The 21,612-nt window shown below is 37.2% G+C and overlaps 1 protein-coding gene across 1 annotated transcript in view; it reads left to right on the top strand.

Moving 5' to 3' along the window:
* LOC129657091 (transmembrane protease serine 11D-like) overlaps positions 1-21,612 on the top strand; it is a gene marked incomplete at its 5' end in the record, with an annotated part of 34,577 nt that overhangs the window by 1,405 nt on the left and 11,560 nt on the right. Inside the window, 3 exons of the mRNA XM_055587407.1 lie at positions 559-677; positions 15,179-15,246; positions 19,615-19,769. Of these exons, the coding sequence (XP_055443382.1) occupies positions 559-677; positions 15,179-15,246; positions 19,615-19,769 (342 nt within the window). The remainder of the gene's footprint in view (positions 1-558; positions 678-15,178; positions 15,247-19,614; positions 19,770-21,612) is intronic.

The raw sequence follows: 21,612 nt of genomic DNA, 5'->3' as shown, positions 1-21,612 counted from the left end.
CCTTCATAAAACTTAACATATCCTTCGGAAGACCATTTTTGATAGAGTTTACAGTGAACAACCAGATTAGCTATCTTGTCAGAATAGTTATTTTCTGGACTAGCTTAGTCCAGAAAACTGACAGGTCACTAATTCCTCTAAAAAGAATGATATTTGAAATAATTTTTAAAACTATTCAGAATCATTTTGGATTATTCCTTAATAATAAATGAATAACATATTATAGACATCAATAATTCTTGAGTGAATATATCTGCAATCACAAATATCCCTAAAATACAGTAGGAGTGAAAATTATGATACTACTGAACAACTTAATTTCTCAAATGCTGCTGCTCTGATTTTCATGCATTTTTAATGTTTCAGCTTTGCCAATCTTTTTAAAGACTGAAGGAGAAAATAATTTTATTATAGTTACATTTTTACTGTTTAGAATTTTTTCCTTTTAAAGGAATTAATTTTTTTAATTGTATGACATAGCCTAAATAATTCTATATGAAATAAAAATTAAAGTACTTAGTAATGTGAGACTGATTCTGCCTTTTCCTTGTTTTTCAGATCAAAAATATTACTTTTACCAAAGCAGCATTCAAATCCTGGGTAAACAATATAGTGATGAGTTAAGTTCACCAGCTACAGAGAAATATAGGACTTTGAGTGGAAGTATTGAATCTATGGTAAGTTAATATTTGTCTTTGTTCTTTATTTTATCATAAAACAAATATGATAATAAACCTAATATTTTGTGATATATTTACAACTGCTAGATGCATATTTTCCTTCCCTGAATGCTGAAGAATGTGTTTCATTGTACTTCTTCCAAGTCAATTTGCTTGTACATTGGTTCTTATTCACATTTTCTTACATCATGAGTGAAGAGCTTTAGGTCATGAGTAAGTATATTTTTTATGATTATGGCTTCAAAAATTGGAAGTCTATTGTTTGTGCAATTTGAGCATTTCTCTATCCTTGAGTTTGTTTTTTTAAATCATTTTCATTTTGCCTTCTTTCCTTTTTTCTTATGCAACTAAACACACAGGTAGTAAGTGTTAAAATACACGTTAACGTAGTTTGGACAAATAATACTTTGCTTCAATGATGAACACAGAAAATAAACAAAGCAAGTCTGGTTTCTCAAATGAAGAGGCCCCGAGGCTGCCTGCCAAGAAATCTCACAAGCAGACCCTTAGTTTATCATCATAGACCAGGGTTTGGCCTTCAGCCCTCCAGAGTCAGAGCTGACCAATCTCAGCTCACTTACATTACCTTTTCTGAAACTCTTAAGAATATAAATTAATCCAATGGTTGTAAAACTTCAGCATGTAACAAAATCACCTGGAAGGCTTATTAAAAAAACAGATCTCTGGGCCCCAGTTTCAGAATTTCTGATTCAGTAGTTAGAACTTGCATTTCAGCAAGTTCCCAGGTTATGCTGATGCTAATTGTCCAGGGACCTCACTTTGGAATCATTGAGTTAAGTCATAATGAGGCCTATGATGGATGAGGCATTGAGTCATCTGCTTGTCTGACAACCTTTACCCTTAGAGACAAATTAGACTGGGAGCCAAGTTATGAGAAAAGTGCTTCATGAGCATAAAATTAGAGCAAGGGAAGTTAGGTATATTGTTTAAGTGTTTAATGAGATCAGAATGAACAACTGAACCAGAATAATTTGGGAACAGAATCTAGGCCAGGAGGCAGAGGTAGGGCTAATACTGGGGAACATCAGTTGGTTATGTCAGAAGTGGGAGCCTCCTGTTCCTTCAATAAACATTAAACATTAATCCTGCCAAATGCAGTGAACATACAGAAAGTGGAGTAGATATTAGATATTGGATGTAAGTTTGTGCTAAGAGGATAAATTATATCCAATCATGGAGATGAGGGATGGTTTCTTATAAAAGAAGATTTTCAGGCTGACTTTTAGAATGAGTAAGGTATACCACAGCTAAAACATAAGCCAAGACATAAAGAAGAGAATGTCCTTAGCTAATAACAAATTGGGGTTTTATTTTGTAGACAAAAAGTCTTGAACTACAGGCAGAATGATGCAAACAGGATCTGATAGATTCACGTTCACAATGTAAAAATTAGATTATAAAGAGAAGAGCCCGCACACAGTAAGACTAGTTAGAAGCTCATTACCCTGGTCCAGAAGAAAACCAAGGGATTGAAAGCTTGAATTAGGGCATATTCCAGAAAATGTGGAAATGCATTTTAGGCTTACCTCCCCAACTTCACTTCATGGCAAGTAGATGGGGAAACAGTGGAAACAGTGGCTGACTTTATTTTTCTGGGCTCCAAAATCACTGCAGTTGGTGATTGCAGCCATGAAATTAAAAAACACTTGCTCCTTGGAAGGAAAGCTATGACCAACCTAAACAACATATTAAAAAGCAGAGACATTACTTTGTCAACAAAGGTCCAGCTAGTCAAGGCTATGGTTTTTCCAGTAGTCATGTATGGACGTGAGAGTTGGACTATAAAGAAAGCTGAGTGCAGAAGAATTGATGCTTTTGAACTGTGGTGTTGGAGAAGACTCGAGAGTCCCTTGGACTGCAAGGAGATCTGTCCATTCTAAAGGAGATCAGTCCTGGGTGTTCATTGGAAGTACTGCTGTTGAAGCTGAAACTCCAATACTTTGGTCACCTGATGCGGAGAGCTGACTCATTTGTAAAGACCCTGATGCTGGGAAAGATTGAGGGCAGGAGGAGAAGGGGATGACAGAGGATGAGATGGTTGGATGGCATCACTGACACAATGGACATGGGTTTGGGTGGACTTCAGGAGTTGGTGATGGACAGGGAGGCCTGGAGTGCTGCGGTTCATGGGGTTGCAAAGAGTCGGACACGACTGAGTGACTGAACTGAACTGAACCTCAACTTCTTACTATCACTTCCCAACCTGTTGTTAAAAAATCATTAACAATATTTAGTCATAGCATTTGCGTCATGAAAGCCCATTGTTTAGGCTTCAAACCAATGGCCATTCTTAAATTTCTTGAAGAAGCTTCTAGAGATAAACATCTCAGGAGGCCAGTCTGAAGACCATTATTAATAATGAAGCCCTCATACCCACACAAAGACATCTTGTAATGTTTCAGCTGTATACCTAGTTTAATAAAAGGGAGTAAACTGAAAGTGCGTATTTTGAAAATCCCAGCTTCATTCTAGGGAATTAGAACCCGGCTACCAGTCATTAGAGCAAGATGACAGAGATGTCCTCAGCCCTAAAGAGGTCATTCAGTTTCTGTCAGAGAGACTAGATATGTTAGGTGAGTTCATCCTTCATAGAGCACATGTAAAATTGCAAAACACTATTTTGGAGAGAAATGGCATAAGGCATAAAGCACAACATATAGCACATTCAGCAATGTGAAAACATAAACTAAATAAATTTCTTTGAAAAGTTCTACCAGCACCTTTGGAAGATATTCAGTAAGTCTTTAAAATACAACCTCCAATGCCAAAAAAATTGTACAATCTAACTTGTTATTTTTAATTTATTCTCAAAAATGGTCTAAAAGCAAATGATAATGTATGTATAAATTTTGTCATCAAAATGAAAATAATTTTAGTAATCTCTTTTGTTGTAAAGATAAAACACAAATGTAGAAAATTCAGGGCATTCAAGAAATATATTAAAAAAAAACAGAAACATGCATGGAATCTCAATACTCATATATCCACAATTAATATTTTGATGTTCCAAGTATCTTTCATGTAAACTTCATAATCATACATGCACAAACACATATAACTTTCTGTCAATGGAATAAGACTATACATGCTTGCTTTTTCCTACTTTTTTCTCAAAACTGTGTCATAGAAGTATTTAAATATCAATGAAGAAATCTACCATTTTAAATAACTGAACAGTATTATAGTGTAAAAAGATACAATATTTTATTTAACCACTCTTTTGTTGACAGATGTTTAAACTGTTTCCAGTTTTTCACTATTATATTCAATATCTGATGACCATTCTTGTTGATACTTGCACACCTGAATGATTATACTATTGGGACATATTCCCAGAACTAGAATTATCAGAATATAGGTTTATGCATTTATTTCTCTCTAAAGATTTTCAAATTTTTCTTCAGCTTTAACAAGTATTTTATTTCGGAAGCATTTTAGATTTATAGAAAAGTTGCAAAGATAATATAGAATTCTCATATACATCACACTCAGTTTCCTCTGTGTTTAACACCCTGTTGTTCAGTTGCTAAATCATGTCCTACTCTTTGTGACCCCAAGGACTGCAGATGCCAGGTTTCCCTGTCCTTCGTCATCTCCCAGAGTTTGCTCAAATTCATGTCCCTTGAGTCAAAAATGCTATCTAACACCTTACAATAGTACATTTATTGCAATTAATGATTTAATGTTAATCAGCTCAGTTCACTCACTCAGTCATGTTCGACTCTCTGACACCCCATGGACTGCAGCTCACCAGGCTTCCCTGTCCATCACCAACTCCCAGAGCCTACTCGAACTCATGTTCATCTAGTCGCTGATGGCATCCAATCATCTCATCCTCTGTCATTCCCTTCTCCTCCTGCCTTCAATGCTTCCCAGATTCAGGGTCCTTTCCAATGAGTCAGTTCTTTGCATCAGGTGGCCAAAATATTGAAGTTTCAGCTTCGGCATAAGTCCTTCCAATGAATATTCAGGACTGATTTCCTTTAGAATGGACTGGTTGGATCTCCTTGCAGTCAAGAGTCTTCTCCAACACCACAGTTCACAGCATCAATTCCTTAGTGCTCAGCTTTCTTTTTAGTTCAACTCTCACATCCATACAGGACTACTGGAAAAACCATAGCCTTGACTAGATGGACTTTTGTTGGCAAAGTAATGTCTCTGCTTTTTAATATACTGTCTAGGTTGGTCATAGCTTTTCTTCCAAGGAGCAAGTGTCTTTTAATTTCATGGCTGAAGTCACCATCTGCAGTGATTTTGGAGCCCAAAAAAATAAAGTCTGTCACTGTTTCCATTGTTTCCCCATCTATTTGCCACAAAGTGATGGGACCAGATGCCATGATCTTAGTTTTCTGAATACTGAGTTTTTAGCCAACATGTTTACTCTCCTCTTTCACTTTCATCAAGAGGCTCTTTAGTTCTTCCTCACTTTCTGCCATAAGGGTGGTGTCATCTTCATATCTGAGGTTACTGATATTTCTCCAAACAATCTTGTGCTTCATCCAGCCTGGCATCTTGCATGATGTACTCTGCATATTAGTTAAACAAGCAGGGTGACAATATGCAGCCTTGATGTACTCCTTTCCTGATTTTGAACCAGGCTGTTGTTCCATGTGCAGTTCTAACTGTTGCTTCTTGACCTGCATACAGATTGCTCAGGAGGCAGGTCAGAAGGTCTGGTATTCTCATCTCTTGAAGAATTTTTCACTGTTTGTTGTGATCCACACAGTCAAAGGCTTGGCATAGTCAACAAAGCAGACACATGTTTTTCTGGAATCCTCTTGCTTTTAGTGTATTAACTCTAATGTTAATACATTGTTATTAACCAAATTTAATATTTTATTCATATTTCCTCTTCTTTTACTTAATGTTCTTTTCTGTTTCCTGATCCCATCCAGGATAGCAAATTATATAATTGTCATGTCTTTTTAGGCTCTAAAAAGTTCCTCAGATTTTCCTTGTTGGTGATAATCTTGACCAAAAAGTTTGGTCTTGACCATAAAGTTGAGGCATACTAGTCCAGTATTTCGGAGAAGGCAATGGCACCCCACTCCAGCACTCTTGCCCGGAGAATCCCATGGACAGAGGAGCCTGGTGGGCTGCAGTCCATGATGGGGTTGTGAAGAGTCGGACACGACTGAGCGACTTCCCTTTTTCACTTTTCACTTTCCTGCATTGGAGAAGGAAATGGAAACCCACTCCAGTGTTCTTCCCTGGAGAATCCCAGGGACGGTGGAGCCTGGTGGGCTGCCATCTATGGGGTCACACAGAGTTGGACACGACTGAAGCAACTTAGCAGCAGCAGCAGCAGTCAGGTATTTTATAGAAATGTCCCACATCTAGGGGTTTTCTGATGTTTTTCCTTATGGCTAGACTGGGGCATGGGGATTTAGGTAGGAAGACTATAGAGGAAAAATCTCACTTTCTTTACATTGTATGAAGTGGGGGTACATAGTATCAACATGATTTATCACTGTTGACCTTGATCACCTGGCTTAAGTAGTGTTTGTCAGATCTCTATTACTACACTAAAGTTCCTCCCTTTTCCATATTACACTCTTTGAAAGAAAGACACTATGTACAGGCCACACCTAAGAAGTGGAGTGAAAAGTCATGCTTTGAATATTTAAAGTATATTTGAAATTCTTCTATTTGTCTAGTCTTTCCATGTATTTGTGCACCCATTTGTTTAGTTCAATATAGTGGTCTAAGCATTTTTAACAATTATTTTAATTTCTAGATTGCACTCAAGTGACCCACCTTACATTCTTACCACCAGTATATAAGTATGCATTCAGTTCAGTTTCGTTCAGTTCAGTTGCTCAGTCGTCTACAACTCTTTGCAATCCCATGACTGCAGCACGCCAGGCCTCCCTATCCATCACCATTTCCCGTAGTTTACTCACTCATGTCCATGCAACCATCTCATCTTCTGTCATCCCCTTCTCACATGCCTTCAAACTTTCCAAGCATCAGGGTCTTTTCCAGTGAGTCAGTTCTTTGAATCAGGTGGCCAGAATATTAGAGTTTCAGCTTCAATATCAGTCTTTCCAATGAATATTCATGACTGATTTCCTTTAGGATGGACTGGTTGGATCCCCTTGCAGTCCAAGGGACTCTCAAGAGTCTTCTCCAACACCACAGTTCAAAGCATCAATTCTTCAGTGCTTAGCTTTCTTTATAGTCCAACTCACACATCCATAGATGACTACTGCAAAAACCACAGCTTTGAGTAGTTGGACATTTGTTGGCAAAGTAATCTCTCTGCTTTTTAATATACTGTCTAGGTTGGTCATAATTTTTCTTCCAAGGAGTAAGCGTCTTTTAATTTCATGGCTAAAGTCACCATCTGGGGTGATTTTGGATTTTGGATTTTGGAGCCTCCAAAAGTAAAGTCAACCACTGTTTACCCATCTATCTGCCATGAAGTGATGGGACAGATGCCATGACCTTAGTTTTCTGAATGTCGAGATTTAAGCCAACTTTTTCAGTCTCCTCTTTCACTTTCATCAAGAGGCTCTTTAGTTGTTCTTCGCTTTCTGCCATAAGGGTGGTGGAACCTGCATATCTGAGGTTATTCATATTTCTCCCGGCAATCTTGATTCCAGCTTGCGCTTCATCCAGCCTGGCATTTTGCATGATGTACTCTGCATATAAGTTAAATAATCAGGGTGACAATATACAGCCTTAACGTACTCCTTTTCCTATTTGGAACCAGTCTGTTGTTCCATGTCCAGTTCTAACTGTTGCCTCCTGACCTGCACACAGGTTTCTCAAGAGGCAGGTCAGGTGGTCTGGTATTCCCATCTCTTGAAGAATTTTCCACAGTTTGTTGTGATCCACACAGATAAAGGCTTTGGCATAGACAATAAAGCAGAAATAGATGTTTTTCTGGAACTCTCTTGCTTTTTCTATGATCCATCGGATGTTGGCAATTTGATCTCTGGTTCTTCTGCCTTTTCTTAACCAGGTTGAACATCTGGAAGTTCACGGTTCACGTATTGTTAAAGCCTGGCTTGGAGAATTTTGAGCATTACTTTACTAGTGTGTGAGATGAGTGCAATTGTGCAGTAGTTTGAACATTTTTTGGCATTGCCTTTCTTTGGGATTGGAATGAAAACTGAACTTTTGCAATCCTGTGGCCACTGCTGAGTTTTCCAAATTTGCTGGCATGTTGAGTGCAGCACTTTCACAGCATCATCTTTCAGGACTTGAAATAGCTCAACAGGAATTCCATCACCTCCACTAGTTTTGTTCATAGTGATGCTTTCTAAGGCCCACTTCACTTCACATTCCAGGATGTCTGGCTCTAGGTGAGTGATCACACCATCATGGTTATCTGGGTCGTGAAGATCTTTTTTTGTACAGTTCTGTGTATTCTTGCCACCTCTTAATATCTTCTGCTTCTGTTTGGTCCATACCATTTCTGTCATTTACTGAACCCATCTTTACATGAAATGTTCCCTTTGTGTCTCTAATTTTCTTGAAGAGATCTCTAGTCTTTCCCATTCTGTTGTTTTCCTCTATTTCTTTGCACCAATCACTGAGGAAGGCTTTCTGACCTCTCCTTGCTATTCTTTGGAACTCTGCATTCAAATGGGTATATCTTTCCTTTTCTCCTTTGCTTTTGGCTTCTCTTCTTTTCACACTATTTGTAAGGCCTGCTCAGACAGCCATTTTGCTTTTTTGCATTTCTTTTTTTGGGGGATTGTCTTGATCACTGTCTCCTGTACAATGTCATGAACCTCAGTCCATAGTTCATCAGGCACTCTGTCTATCAGATCTAGTCCCTTAAATCTATTTCTCACTTCCACTGTATAATCGTAAAGGATTTGATTTAGGTAATATCTGAAACATCTAATGGTTTTCCCTACTTTTTTCAATTTAAGTCTGAATTTGGCAATAAGGCATTCATGATCTGAGCCACAGTCAGCTCCCAGTCTTGTTTTTGCTGACTGTATAGAGCTTCTCCATCTTTGGCTGCAAAGAATATAATCAATCTGATTTCCGTGTTGACCATCTGGTGATGTCCATGTGTAGAGTCTTCTCTTGTATTGTTGGAAGAGGGTGTTTGCTATGACCAGTGCATTCTCTTGGCAACTCTATGAGCTTCTGTCCTGCTTCATCCTGTACTCCAAGGCCAAATGTGCCTGTTAACTCCAGATGTTTCTTGACTTCATACTTTTGCATTCCAGCCTCTATAATGAAAAGGACAACTTTTTTGGGTGTTAGTTCTAGAAGGTCTTGTAGATCTTCATAGAACCATTCAACTTCAGCTTCTTCAGCATTACTGGTTGGGGCATAGGCTTGGATTACTGTGATATTGAATGGTTTACTTTGGAAATGAATAGAGATCGTTCTGTCATTTTTGAGATTGCATCCAAGTACTGCATTTCAGACTCTTTGGTTGACTATGATGGCACTCCACTTCTTCTAAGGGATTCTTGCCCACAGAAGTAGATATAATGGTCATCTGAGTTAAATTCACCCATTCCAGTCCATTTTAGTTCACTGATTCCTAAAATGTTGACATTGACTCTTGCCATCTCCTGTTTGATGACTTCCAATTTGCCTTGATTCATGGACCCAACATTCCAGGTTCCTATGCAATACTGCTCTTTACAGTATCAGACTTGCTTCCATCACCTTCACATCCACAACTGGGTGTTGTTTTTGCTTTGGATCCATCTCTTCATTCTTTCTAGAGTTATTTCTCCACTGATCTCCAGGAGCATATTGGGCACCTACTGACCTGGGGAGTTCATCTTTCAGTGTCCTATCTTTTTGCCTTTTCATTTTGTTCATGGTTTCCTCAAGGCAAGAATGCTGAAGTGGTTTGCCATTCCCTTCTCCAGTGGGCCACATTTTGTCAGAACTCTCCACCATGACCCGTCTGTCTTGGGTGGCCCTACACAGCATGGCTCATAGTTTCATTGAGTTAGAGAAGACTGTGGTCCATGTGATTAGATTGGTTAGTTTTCTGGGACTGTAGTAGGTATGCTTATTTTCCCACAGCATTAACACTATACATCGTAAATCTTATTTACTGCTGCTAATCAAACAGATAAGAAGTGATGTCTCACTATTATTTTGGTTTCCATCTCTTTGATTACTAGTAAGATTTAATCTCTCTCCATATATTAATATGTCATTTTTATAATTTCATTTGTGAATTTCCTGGTCATGACCTTGACCATGACTCTTACTAGAGCATTTGTGTTTTCATAAAAATCTGGGAAAAAAATTATTTACTTGTTTAGAATATCAGAATTTTCCTGTTTTTCATGTGCATATATTTCTCTAACTTGTGAATGGGATTGACTTTCAACCCCATTTATAATCTAGGATTTTTTAATGCCAAATAGATTAAATTTTTTATGAAGCCAAAATTATCAATCCATCTGTAATTTGTTTGTAATAAGACATAAATCTAGCTTTTTCCCCAAAAAATAACTAGGTGGTGGTACCAAAGCAGTATATTAAACAGCATAATGGATTTATTTGTTGTACCACTTTTATCATACACTAAATTTCCCTTTATTTTTCCTTATTCCCCTCTCTTTCACTGACTAATCTTTTCCTGTACCAGTACCAAACTATTTACTGTGGCTTTATAACTGAACATCTGGCACAGAAAAATTCCCCTTGAAATTCTTTTGACATATGATTTCCATAGTTAATCTCATTTATTTATACTTCTGTAGGAACACTTTGAATAATACTCTAATATAGTGCTTTACAGTATATAAAGTACTTTTACATATATCATCTAACCTTCAGTTCATAATAGGTATATTATTTTTATAGATGGGTAAGTAAAGATAGTAAGCTTAGGAAACATGTCAAAGGCCATTCAACCAGAAAGTGCTAGAAAAAAAATTCAAACCAAGGTCTCCTGATTTCAAATATAAGAATCATACCATTCACCAGTGGTAATATAGTCACATCATTATTCTTGTTTCATAGTCAGTAGTGTTATACTTAATGAGCAGTGGAATAACCCCAGAACTTTCTATTATATTAAATAATTCACTTCTCTTTCCTGGTTCTCAATTTATTCATTAGTAAAATAAAATCATTTGACTAGAAAAAGCCCATGATTATGTGATTTTTACCCAAGATACCATGCTGCCCATTCACCTGTTTTTCTCATCTTGCTTCTCTGGCCATTCCTCCTCTGTACCTTTTATAGTCTCATCCTCCTCTACACTGACATTAAATGTTAAAATTCCCCAACTCTTTGACCTATGCCCTCCTCTTCTCTCACTATTTTCTGTCTCTAGATGATCTCAACCCTGACCAACTTCTACCAACACTTACATACTAATGGCTCATTCTGTCTCCAGCCCAAACTTTTCTTCTGTATTTCAGACCTTTTCACCCAACTGCCAGCTTAATAGCTCTACTTGGCTCATGTAAAAACACCTCAAATATATTTGTCCCCAAATCAAACTCATGATCACCCCATGCCATACTAGCCTTCTTCCAATAATTCTATCCCCATTGATTAAAATGCTATTTATTGTTTTCCAAACCAAAACCCTAAAACTCATCTTTGTACTGCTTTCATTCATTCCAAATATCCAGTCTATAGGTTTTACCCCTATTCTTCCCCTCAAATCCATTCATTTCCCTCCATATCTACTACCACCAGATCTATCCAAGCCATCACCTCTACAATGAAGTACCAAAATACCACCATAACTAATCTGTCTTATTTTGTACCTCAAATTGTTTATCCAGATGCAGCCAGAGAAATTGTTCTCAAATTGCAAATCTGATTTTATTACTCTCTTGTTTAAAACACTTCCTGTTATTTAAGATAAAGACTAAATGCTTCACAGACTAACAAGACTTTCATGATCTGGTCTTTCTATCACTCTAGCCTCCTTGCTTCCTATGCTACAATCGCCTTGCCCTTTCATTCCTTAAACACAGAGTGTTTATTCCCACCTAAGGGTTTTTTATGTGCCATTCACTCTACCTGCGTAGCTGTTTCCTTCCTCTTCAACCAGCTAACTCTGCTTTTTCTTTAAGATCTCAATTAATACACATGCACAATAATGAACATGTAAATGAACAGTTAGGTAATAAAAACTGACACTCTTCTATTCCTGGCTACAGCCACACTGCCAGGTAAAGCAATGTCTTAAGTAAATCAATATACTTCTTAGAAGATTAAAAGAGAAAAGAAAACAAAAGCTCCATCAAATAAGAAGGTATTGAAAATAAGATAGTGATTTACCTTCTTGAAATACCTAACAAGATCTTTTCCCGCTTAAGATGAAAAATATTAACAGCTGTTAGGTATAATATGTATAATGTTTTATCCTTCATATGACTTCATCTGTTAACAGGTTAATGATGGTACTTTGTAAGAGTTTACCTCAATAATCCATATCTCACTTCAATTCTTATCAATTATGAATATGGCTGAGGTTTAAGGATCCAAGGCTATTCTATATTTCAAAGGTAGTATTGTCAACCAGGAGAGAAACATAAAATACTTCTTTTTTCATTGTTTACTTAATTTTAGCCCATTGGAATAAAAGGATCAATAATACATGTTCCAAAACCAAAGAAGTGTGAAAACAAACTCATCTGACTCATTAAACAAATAATAAATTTGAAGGGAGGGGAAAAGGACAAAAGGTTGTATATAAACTTCACTGAAAGTAGATGCATAGCCTCTAGGAGTTGCAGCAGCCAACTGTGCACAGATCAATTTTTTAAACATGCTTTGGACTGTTATCCTCTTACAGATGAAAATAATGAGAGGAAGAAAGGTTACAAGATTCATTCACGTTCCCGGAGCAAGCTAACTTCTCTCTGTATACCCTGTGTATACACTTCCCACCTAGCCCATTTTCTTCCTATTCAAGCATCTGTTCACTGATTTTCTACCAAGAATTTGATAAGTTCTAATGGAAAATTCTGAAAGAGATGGGAATACCAGACCACCTGACCTACCTCTTGAGAAATCTGTATGCAGATCAGGAAGCAGCAGTTAGAACTGGACATGGAACAACAGACTGGTTCCAAATAGGAAAAGGAGTACGTCAAGCCTGTATATTGTCACCCTGCCTATTTAACTTATATGCAGAGTACATCATGAGAAACGCTGGGCTGGAAGAAGCACAAGCTGGAATCAAGATTGCTGGGAGAAATATCAACAACCTCAGATATGCAGATGACACCACCCTTATGGCAGAAAGCGAAGAACAACTAAAGAGCCTCTTGATGAAAGTGAAAGAGGAGAGTGAAAAAGTTGGCTTAAAGCTCAACATTCAGAAAATGAAGAACATGGCATCTGATCCCATCAATTCATGGCAAATAGATGGGGAAACAGTGGAAACAGTGTCAGACTTAATTTGGGGGGCTCCAAAATCACTGCAGATGGTGACTGCAGCCATGAAATTAAAAGACACTTACTCCTTGGAAGGAAAGTTATGACCAACCTAGATAGCATATTGAAAAGCAGAGACATTACTTTGTCAACAAAGGTCCATCTAGTCAAGACTATGATTTTTTCCAGTGGTCATGTATGGATGTGAGAGTTGGACTGGGAAGAAAGCTGAGCACCAAAGAATTGATGCTTTTGAACTGCGGTGTTGGAGAAGACTCTTGAGAGTCCCTTGGACTGAAAGGAGATCCAACCAGTCCATCCTAAAGGAGATCAGTCCTGGGTGTTCATTGGAAGGACTGATGCTAAAGTTGAAACTCCAATATTTTGACACCTGATGCGAAGAGCTGACTCGGTGGAAAAGACTCTGATGCTGGGAGGGATTGGGGTCAGGAGGAGAAGGGGATGACAGAGGATGAGATGGCTGGATGGCATCACTGACTCGATGGACGTGAGTCTGAGTGAACTCCGGGAGTTGGTGATGGACAGGGAGGCCTGGCGTGCTGTGATTCATGGGGTCGCCAAGAGTCGGACACAACTGAGCAGCTGAACTGAACTGAACTGAATGAAAGAGTCCACAGAATTTTCATGTTCTCTATGAAATACAGAATCTTAGCCATAGGCTTCTTCTTTTATCCTCGTATATGGATATCAGCCAATTAATCAACTTTCTTTATGTTGCTTATTATCTTCACCAAATTACCTCAATATTTTCTACATAGCAAAAATGTAATAATTAAATTTAACCCTTTGGTCAAGTCTAGCCTGTGCTGGTACAATATCAAATCATGAAATATAATTACAAGAAACATTTGGTTAAATTTTAGCAATTCCTTCAGTTTTAGGTCAATTCTTTCTACTTCTGTTAAAGTCAAGTAATATTAAAGTTAAATCAGTTTACTAAACTACCTCCTACAATATACCGTATAAACAAACACATTAAAACCCATCCTTCTACAAAGTTAACTAGAATATGGCTGACCAAATGGTAGCATCCTATAATTCTAGATCATAGAATTTTGGTTGACTTTTTGCTTTCTTCTTAACACTTACTAGTAATTCTTGAATTTTTAAAAAAGGAAATTATTTTTATAAAATCAAAAGCCTCATAATTCTTAAAAATGTTTAAGACTTCTAGAAAGAAAAAAAGTTATCATATTTTCTAACAACTGGTTGGTTCAATATCAGCCTAAAGAAATGGATAATGAAAAAGTAAGATATAATATGGTATGACAGAGATTATGTAAACTTTACAGTCTCAAGAATTGACTTCAAATCCTGGCTTAATGTAATATTCAGCATGCTACTTAATTTCCCCATTTGAACTTCTTCAGGTTCACCTCAACCTTGGTCCAACCTCACAGTACTAGCCAACAGAATCCACTCCACAATATGATGGCTTAGTACATCTCACCCTGCATCTTGGTAGAACTGTTCCAGTTACAGAATCACTACTTGTTCTCTGTGAAGCTAAACCTTATACCTCAAGAGAACCATCCTTGCTGGCACTGAGCAATGATTCAGGGGGAAGATTAAAGTTAGGTCAGGAAATAACAACTGATGTTAAAAATAACTTAAGATGTTTAGGCATTAATCAGAAACAATAAGGAAAAGACCATCCTTTATTTCTCTTCCTCCTTCTCATCAGGCTCTCCATTGCTCCTCATTTTAATCTGGTTTTAACCTATTTAAGAACAGTTGCTGCAGGATCACAGTGTAAGTTGTATAGTGTTGGGTTAGCTCATGCCCCAACCTCTTCAGAAAGAGCCACAAAATCACATAACATGAGCTCTCATTGAGCAAAATGTCTGCTGTGTTTAGAATGGCCTCTAGTGAAAATGCATCCTGTCCATTATTATCTTTGTGTAATAGATGAAGAACAGACCCTGCTTCAGAAGGTTTTTAGCTTGTCTAAATCGATCCCAGGTGTTCTAAAGTGGAACTGAACTAAACTGAACTAAAAAAACTCCAGTCTATATTCCTCATTAGCATAGTCCCATGTTTCAGTGTTGGAAAGAGGAAGGAGAGAAAGAACTGTAATTACAGAAAGGTTTTTTTTTTTTTTCCTTTTCTACAGATTACCAAAACATTCAAAGAGTCAGATTTAAAAAATCAGTTCATCAAAGCTCATGTTGTCAAACTGAGGTAAGTGGAACTACAGTATATATATAAGCCTAGATACAATTTGCTTCATTTGACTTTGTTCATAGCATAGATAATGAAAGAGACATTCATACAATGTGTTGCAATATCATGAAAACAGTATCTTGGGCAGCTTAGAAAACAATGTCAAATTATCACATATGGTCTATATATCTAGTAACGTGAATGACTGTTACTTCAATTCTTCATGAGAAAAGGAAGAGAGTTGGGTGATGGTACAGTAACAAGGCTATTTATAAATTCAGGGGATACTATTCACAATGCAGTCTGTGCAAACAGTGCCTTGTGGATATGTGCAATGCTGTGATCCTGGGCATATTCATCCAATATCGGAATGCTAAACCAACATCAAAAGTGGCTTTTCAGTTTTTGTCTCCCTGGAATGTTTTAAAGGATGCTGTGGCCAGATACAGACATGTCTGAGATGAATCAGTAATAGGGGAAGTAGCAGCATGCATATTTATTATTTTCTATTTCTATCTGAATGGAATACAAACCTATTCTTGTGATGTGATGAGATGTGATGTGATATCTCTCCCAACTAAAATAGTTACCCTTACTGAAGTGAAAGTAAAAGTGACTGGCCCTACCACTAGTGTCTCAAATGTCCACGCTGCTCAGTCCTTCAAATAATGTAAAAAAATTCTTCAGAAGAAAGAGAAATGATACTAATTCTTTCTCAAATACTAACAACACAAAAAGATTAATTTTTCTTATTCTTGGTAGAGTCACCTAGTTAAGTACAAGCATGGTGCTCTGGTCAATTAAGTTTTGCTGAGGAGCTCGAAAAGTAAGAAGAATTCATGGGAAGAGTTTGTTTCAAAATGTATTTCAGTCAGTTCAGTGCACATTCACCTTAGTACTCCCTTGAGCAAGTCTCTGTACTAGCCACTAGCTGGCAATACTTGTAGAACTGAATCTGTATTTCTTTTCCTTTTGTTCACTTCCCACTTACTGCTCAATCTACTGCCCTCTGGCTTCTGATCTCACCACAAAATACTAGTTGTCCTTCCCAAGTTCAACAATGACATTTGAATCACAAATTCCAAAAAAACTATATCAGTCCTCTTCTTGAACCTCTCAACAGAATTTAGCACTGTTGAGCTTTTATTCTTTTTTGAAATAGTGCCATCCCTTGGTTTCCACGACCCTCTACACTCTGATTTTCCTTTTACTTCTCAGTTATTTCTTCTCAGTTTTCTTTGTTAGCTCTTATTCTTTCTTTTTACATTCCTCAAATGTCTGACTGTGCAGTAAGCCTCTCATCACACTGAAGCTCCTTTTAGGGGCTTCCCTGCCTCTTATGCTGGGAAAGACTTGAGGGCAGGAGGAGAAGGGGACAACAGAGGATGAGATGGCTGGATGGCATCACTGACTCAATGGACATGAGTTTGAGTGAACTTCCAGGAGTTGGCGATGGACAGGGAGGCCTGGTGTGCTGCACTCTATGGGGTTGCAAAGAGTCGGACACAACTGAGCGACTGAACTTCCCCCTATATGCTAATTATTATCAAAGTTGTATCTCTGGGGCCAGACCTCTTTTCTCATCTCTAGCTGTGAACATATACAGCCATCTACTTGATATCATAATATGGCTATCTTGCAGATAACACAACTTTAATACATCCTGACCTGAACCTATCCTCTGTCCCCAATAAAATACGTTCCTCATTTAGTGTTGTCTACCTCTGTCAGTGGTTTACCTTCAACCTAGTTGCTCAAGAAAGAAATATGAGTTATTCTTTAATTCCTGTCTCTCCCTCAACCCATACATACGATCATCTAAGCTTCAAAGTTCTGTTTCTTAAAATGTTTAAGATCCATAACTTCACACACACTGTCCTCAGTCATCTCTCTTCTGGACTTACACCACCTCCTAATGCATCTCCTCTCCTCTAGTCTTGCTCCATTCCACATTTTACATAGCAACCAGTAAGATTTTTTTGAAATGATAAAGCTAAACATAGTACTTGCTTAATGTTCTTCTAACTGCCACTCCTTACCCCTACGATATATAAACATATATTATGTCTGTATGTATAACATTATATGTGCATATACATACATGTGTAACACAATATATTTTAAAACAGAAGAGGAAGAGGAAAAAAGTGGTGTGAGTGTGTTTATGTGTATTTCAGGCAGAAAGAATAGCTTATGTATGAAGTTTTTGAGGTTAAAAAGAGTGAAAAACTGAAAGCAGTCTAGTGGGACTGGTGAGTGAAGAACAACATCAGTTCAGTTCAGTTCAGTCACTCAGTCGTGTATGACTCTTTGCGATCCCATGAACCACAGCACACCAGGCCTCCCTGTCCGTCACCAACTCCTGGAGTTTACCCAAACTTATATCCATTGAGTCGGTGATGCCATCCAACCATCTCATCCTCTGTCGTCCGCTTCTCCTCGTGCCTTCAATCTTTCCCAGCATCAGCATCTTTTCCAATGAGTCAGCTCTTCACATCAGGTGGCCAAAGTATTAGAGTTTCAGCTTCAATGTCAGTCCTTCCAATGAACACCCAGGACTGATCTCCTTTAGGATAGACTGGTTGGATCTCCTTGCAGTCCAAGGGAGTCTCAAAAGTCTTCTCCAATATCACAGTTCAAAAGCATCAATTCTTTTGCACTCAGCTTTCTTTATAGTCCAACGCTCACATCCATACATGACTACTGGAAAAACCACAGCCTTGACTAGACGGACCTTTGTTGGCAAAGTAATGTCTCTACTTTTTAATATGCTGTCTAGGTTGGTCAGAACTTTCCTTCCAAGGAGTAAGCGTCTTTTAATTTCATGGCTGCAGTCACCATCTGCAGTGATTTTGGACCCCCAAAAAATTAAGTCTGACACTGTTTCCACTGTTTCCCCATCTATTTCCCATAAAGTGATGGGACCAGATGCCATGATCTTCGTTTCCTGAATGTTGAGCTTTAAGCCAACTTTTTCACTCTCCTCTTTCACTTTCATCAAGAGGCTCTTATTTGTTCTTCACTTTCTGCCAGAAGAGTGGTATCATCTGCATATCTGAGGTTATTGATATTTCTCCCGGCAATCTTGATTCCAGCTTGTGCTCATCCAGCCCAGCGTTTATAGTAGTAAAAGACTAGTCCAGAAATAAGAATGGTAGGAGCAAACTTGATATTGGACAGTTTAGTAAACCTTATAAACACACACCACTTTTTCTCATTCCTCTTCTCTTTTAAAATACACTGTGTTGCAGGGAACCATACTGAATATCCTGTGATAAACTATAATGAAAAAGAATATGAAAAAACAAATGTATTTATATAACTGAGTCACTTTGCTGTACAGCAGAGATTGGCACAATATTGTAACCCAGCTATACTTAAATATTAATTTAATTTTTAAAAAAATACTGTGTTATCAGAAAATCTGAGGTACAATAAGGCCAAAAAATCAGATGATGACTTCTGAAAAGACAGCTTGTTACTCACAGTTTCCAAGAGGAAGGGATATGACTCTTAGAGTTGTTATTAAGATCAAATCAATGATGTATAAACAGAATCCTGTTTCATCTATTTACGTGTTTCTCTTTCACCAAAGGTCCCTCTTCTTTGAATTGTTTTTCTATTGTTTGTCTTTTCCTTATTAATTTGTAAGCATTCTGTGTTTATAGGAGGCACCAAGCATTTCTTATTTTGAGTTCCGAATATATTCTCCCTGTCTACAGCTTATCTTTACAGTTTGTTTATGGAATCTTTTGTTGTAGAATATCAATTGCAAAGTGTCTTATTTAAGAATCCCTTCCCTCTCCTATATATAAAGACATTCTCTCATACCTGCTTGTAAGTTTTAAATTTGTGCTGTTCACATTCAAATGCTTTGTTTGTGTGTGGTATAAGCAGAGATTCTTGCACAACTTATTTTCCTTCAGATTTGTGATACTACTTCTATAATATGTTGTTATACATGTCTATGAGTCTGTTTCTGGACTCCTACTGTATGCTATGTACTCTTCCCAAAGTTTTATATATATTAATTCATATAACCTTCTTGATAACCCATTTTAATGTGGAGACCGACATAGGTTAAGAAGAAAAAAAAAAAAAGCCACAAAGTCCAACAGTAAATGGTAGAGTTGGTACGCAAACTCTGGCATTCTGACTTCAAAAACAAGCTATCCTGAATGCTGCGTACAGTGTCCTATGCACTGAAATCAAGGGTTTGTAGGATACCATTGTGATATATCATTACATATACAAACACTGTGTGTGAATCTGTTCTAATGTTAAATTTCTTAAGTAATTTTTTAAATGCCTAATCAAGAAGAAGATGTAAAAAGAACAGAAAATTATCATAATTGTACACTTAAAAATATTTTTATGGCTATTCAGGCAAAGTGGCAATGATGTGATAGCAGATATTATCATGAAATTTAAATTCACCAGAAGAATCAATGAAGCATCAATGAAAAGCAGAATTGAGTCTATTTTACACCAAATGCCAAATAACTCTGAAGACTTGGACATGCATCCAACTCAGTTAATACGTAAGTATCATTTTTTTATATACCATTTCATTTCAGTGTATCCCTCTACAAGTTCTATTTCATATTTTTTATTTAATGAGGGACTCTTTTTTCCTGAATTAAATTTTGTGAAAACAACTTACTATGAAGTTAAATGTAATATATAGGTCTCTAATATAAAATATTCTGATGTTTTAAAGAATCATATTCATATCATAACTTTTATTTGCTAAAAATTCTTTATTGTTTTTCCCCTCTCAATATTCCTTATGAGGGACATTGCTGTCAGATGTTCAATGTGTAATTATGTAATAAGAATGGTAAATAGCTGTTCAAGGTCAGAGAACAGTTTAATTTATGATCCACCTCATTGAGAAAAAAGTATGTAATTGGAAGGTGTCTGGTAAATACTTGTAGAATAAAGAAGGAAATTAGATTTAACAATATCTCTATCTCCTCTCTGAAAATCCACACTACTTCTGCCTGGAATGGAATTCTAGTTCCATTGTTTTCCATCCCTATTGCGATCACTGTGGTCCAAGCCAGCATCATTTCTTACTTGAACAACTGCACTAGCCTCCAAGCTACACTCTTTCTTTACTTTCACAGCCCTTCCAATGTACTGTCCACATATTGATCAAGGAAATATTTTAAAATATAAATACAATCTTGCTTAAAAGTCTCCCATGTATTCCCACAAAATGAAACAAAAACACCACCTGTAAGCAGAATACCATATTTCCTGGTTTACTCAGGACAGTAATGGGGACCATGTCAATTGTGTAAGAACCATTATTAATATTACCCTTTACATGCTCTGATTTGGACAATAAATGATACGGTGATTTCATCTAAAACACCGTATGATCTCATTCATGCTTACCCCTGCAGCCATTTATTATGCTATTCTCTTCCTCATTTACTACAATCTGACCACACCTTTACCTTCTCCATCTGTAAAGATTCTCTCCTTCCTGCCCCAAGCCTTTGCATACATTGGTCCAGTTTCTTATAACACTTCCTAGATCACTCCCTTGCATCTGGTCAAGTATCATCTGGATCATTTCTTTCTAATGTAAGCCTTTTCTGACTTCCACTACTAAATTGTTTATCTCTGTCACAGACATCTTCATTTTCCTTCACAGCATTTATCATAATTGAAACTACAAACTTGTTTCCATGAGTTTGTATTGTCTTCATACTACTCTAAGTTTTCTGAAGACAAGAACCAGTCTGCCTTGTTAATCCTCCTTACTTCTCTTACTCAGTATCTAGTACATAATAAGTACTCTATTAATATTTGTCACATAACTTTTAAAAAAGAAATTACTCAATTCATGTATAAACACTCCTCCAACTTTGTCATGTACTACTCTCTTAAGAAACCATGATTCACCTCATAATAAGCTCCAGATTAAAGGGTTTTGGTGACTCCTATATTGGACTAGTAGTTAATCGGCATACACTTGTTATAATTTTACCAGCGGTTAAAACAATGAAATTCTTTCCTATCTGTTGGCAAATAACCACTACACCAGGCCCACAAAGTTGCCTCTCTAACCCCTCCAAATTCTCCTATCCCTATCCTGGACTCCCAGCTCTTGACCCTGAAACTACAGAGTTCATGCTTAGCACAGCAAGGACCTCCAAGACTGCTCCAGCTCTGTGGGTGGCTGTGTCCTGCCTGACTTGCTGATGTTTATTCAAGTTTGTCTAATTCCCACAACAACCACATACTATAGATCCTTTTATTGTCCCCACTCAGAAAATATAGATAATTGTCCAGGGCATATAGGCAGGATGAAGGCTATTGTTAAAAGTAAAGGTGTAAAAAAAAAAAAAAGAATATAGGTGTCGAATGATG

The sequence above is a fragment of the Bubalus kerabau genome, chromosome 7, assembly GCF_029407905.1.
Source record: "Bubalus kerabau isolate K-KA32 ecotype Philippines breed swamp buffalo chromosome 7, PCC_UOA_SB_1v2, whole genome shotgun sequence".
Taxonomy (NCBI): Eukaryota; Metazoa; Chordata; class Mammalia; order Artiodactyla; family Bovidae; genus Bubalus; species Bubalus kerabau.
Note: the sequence above shows the minus strand (reverse complement) of the source record. Positions and strands in the feature narration are given on the sequence as shown.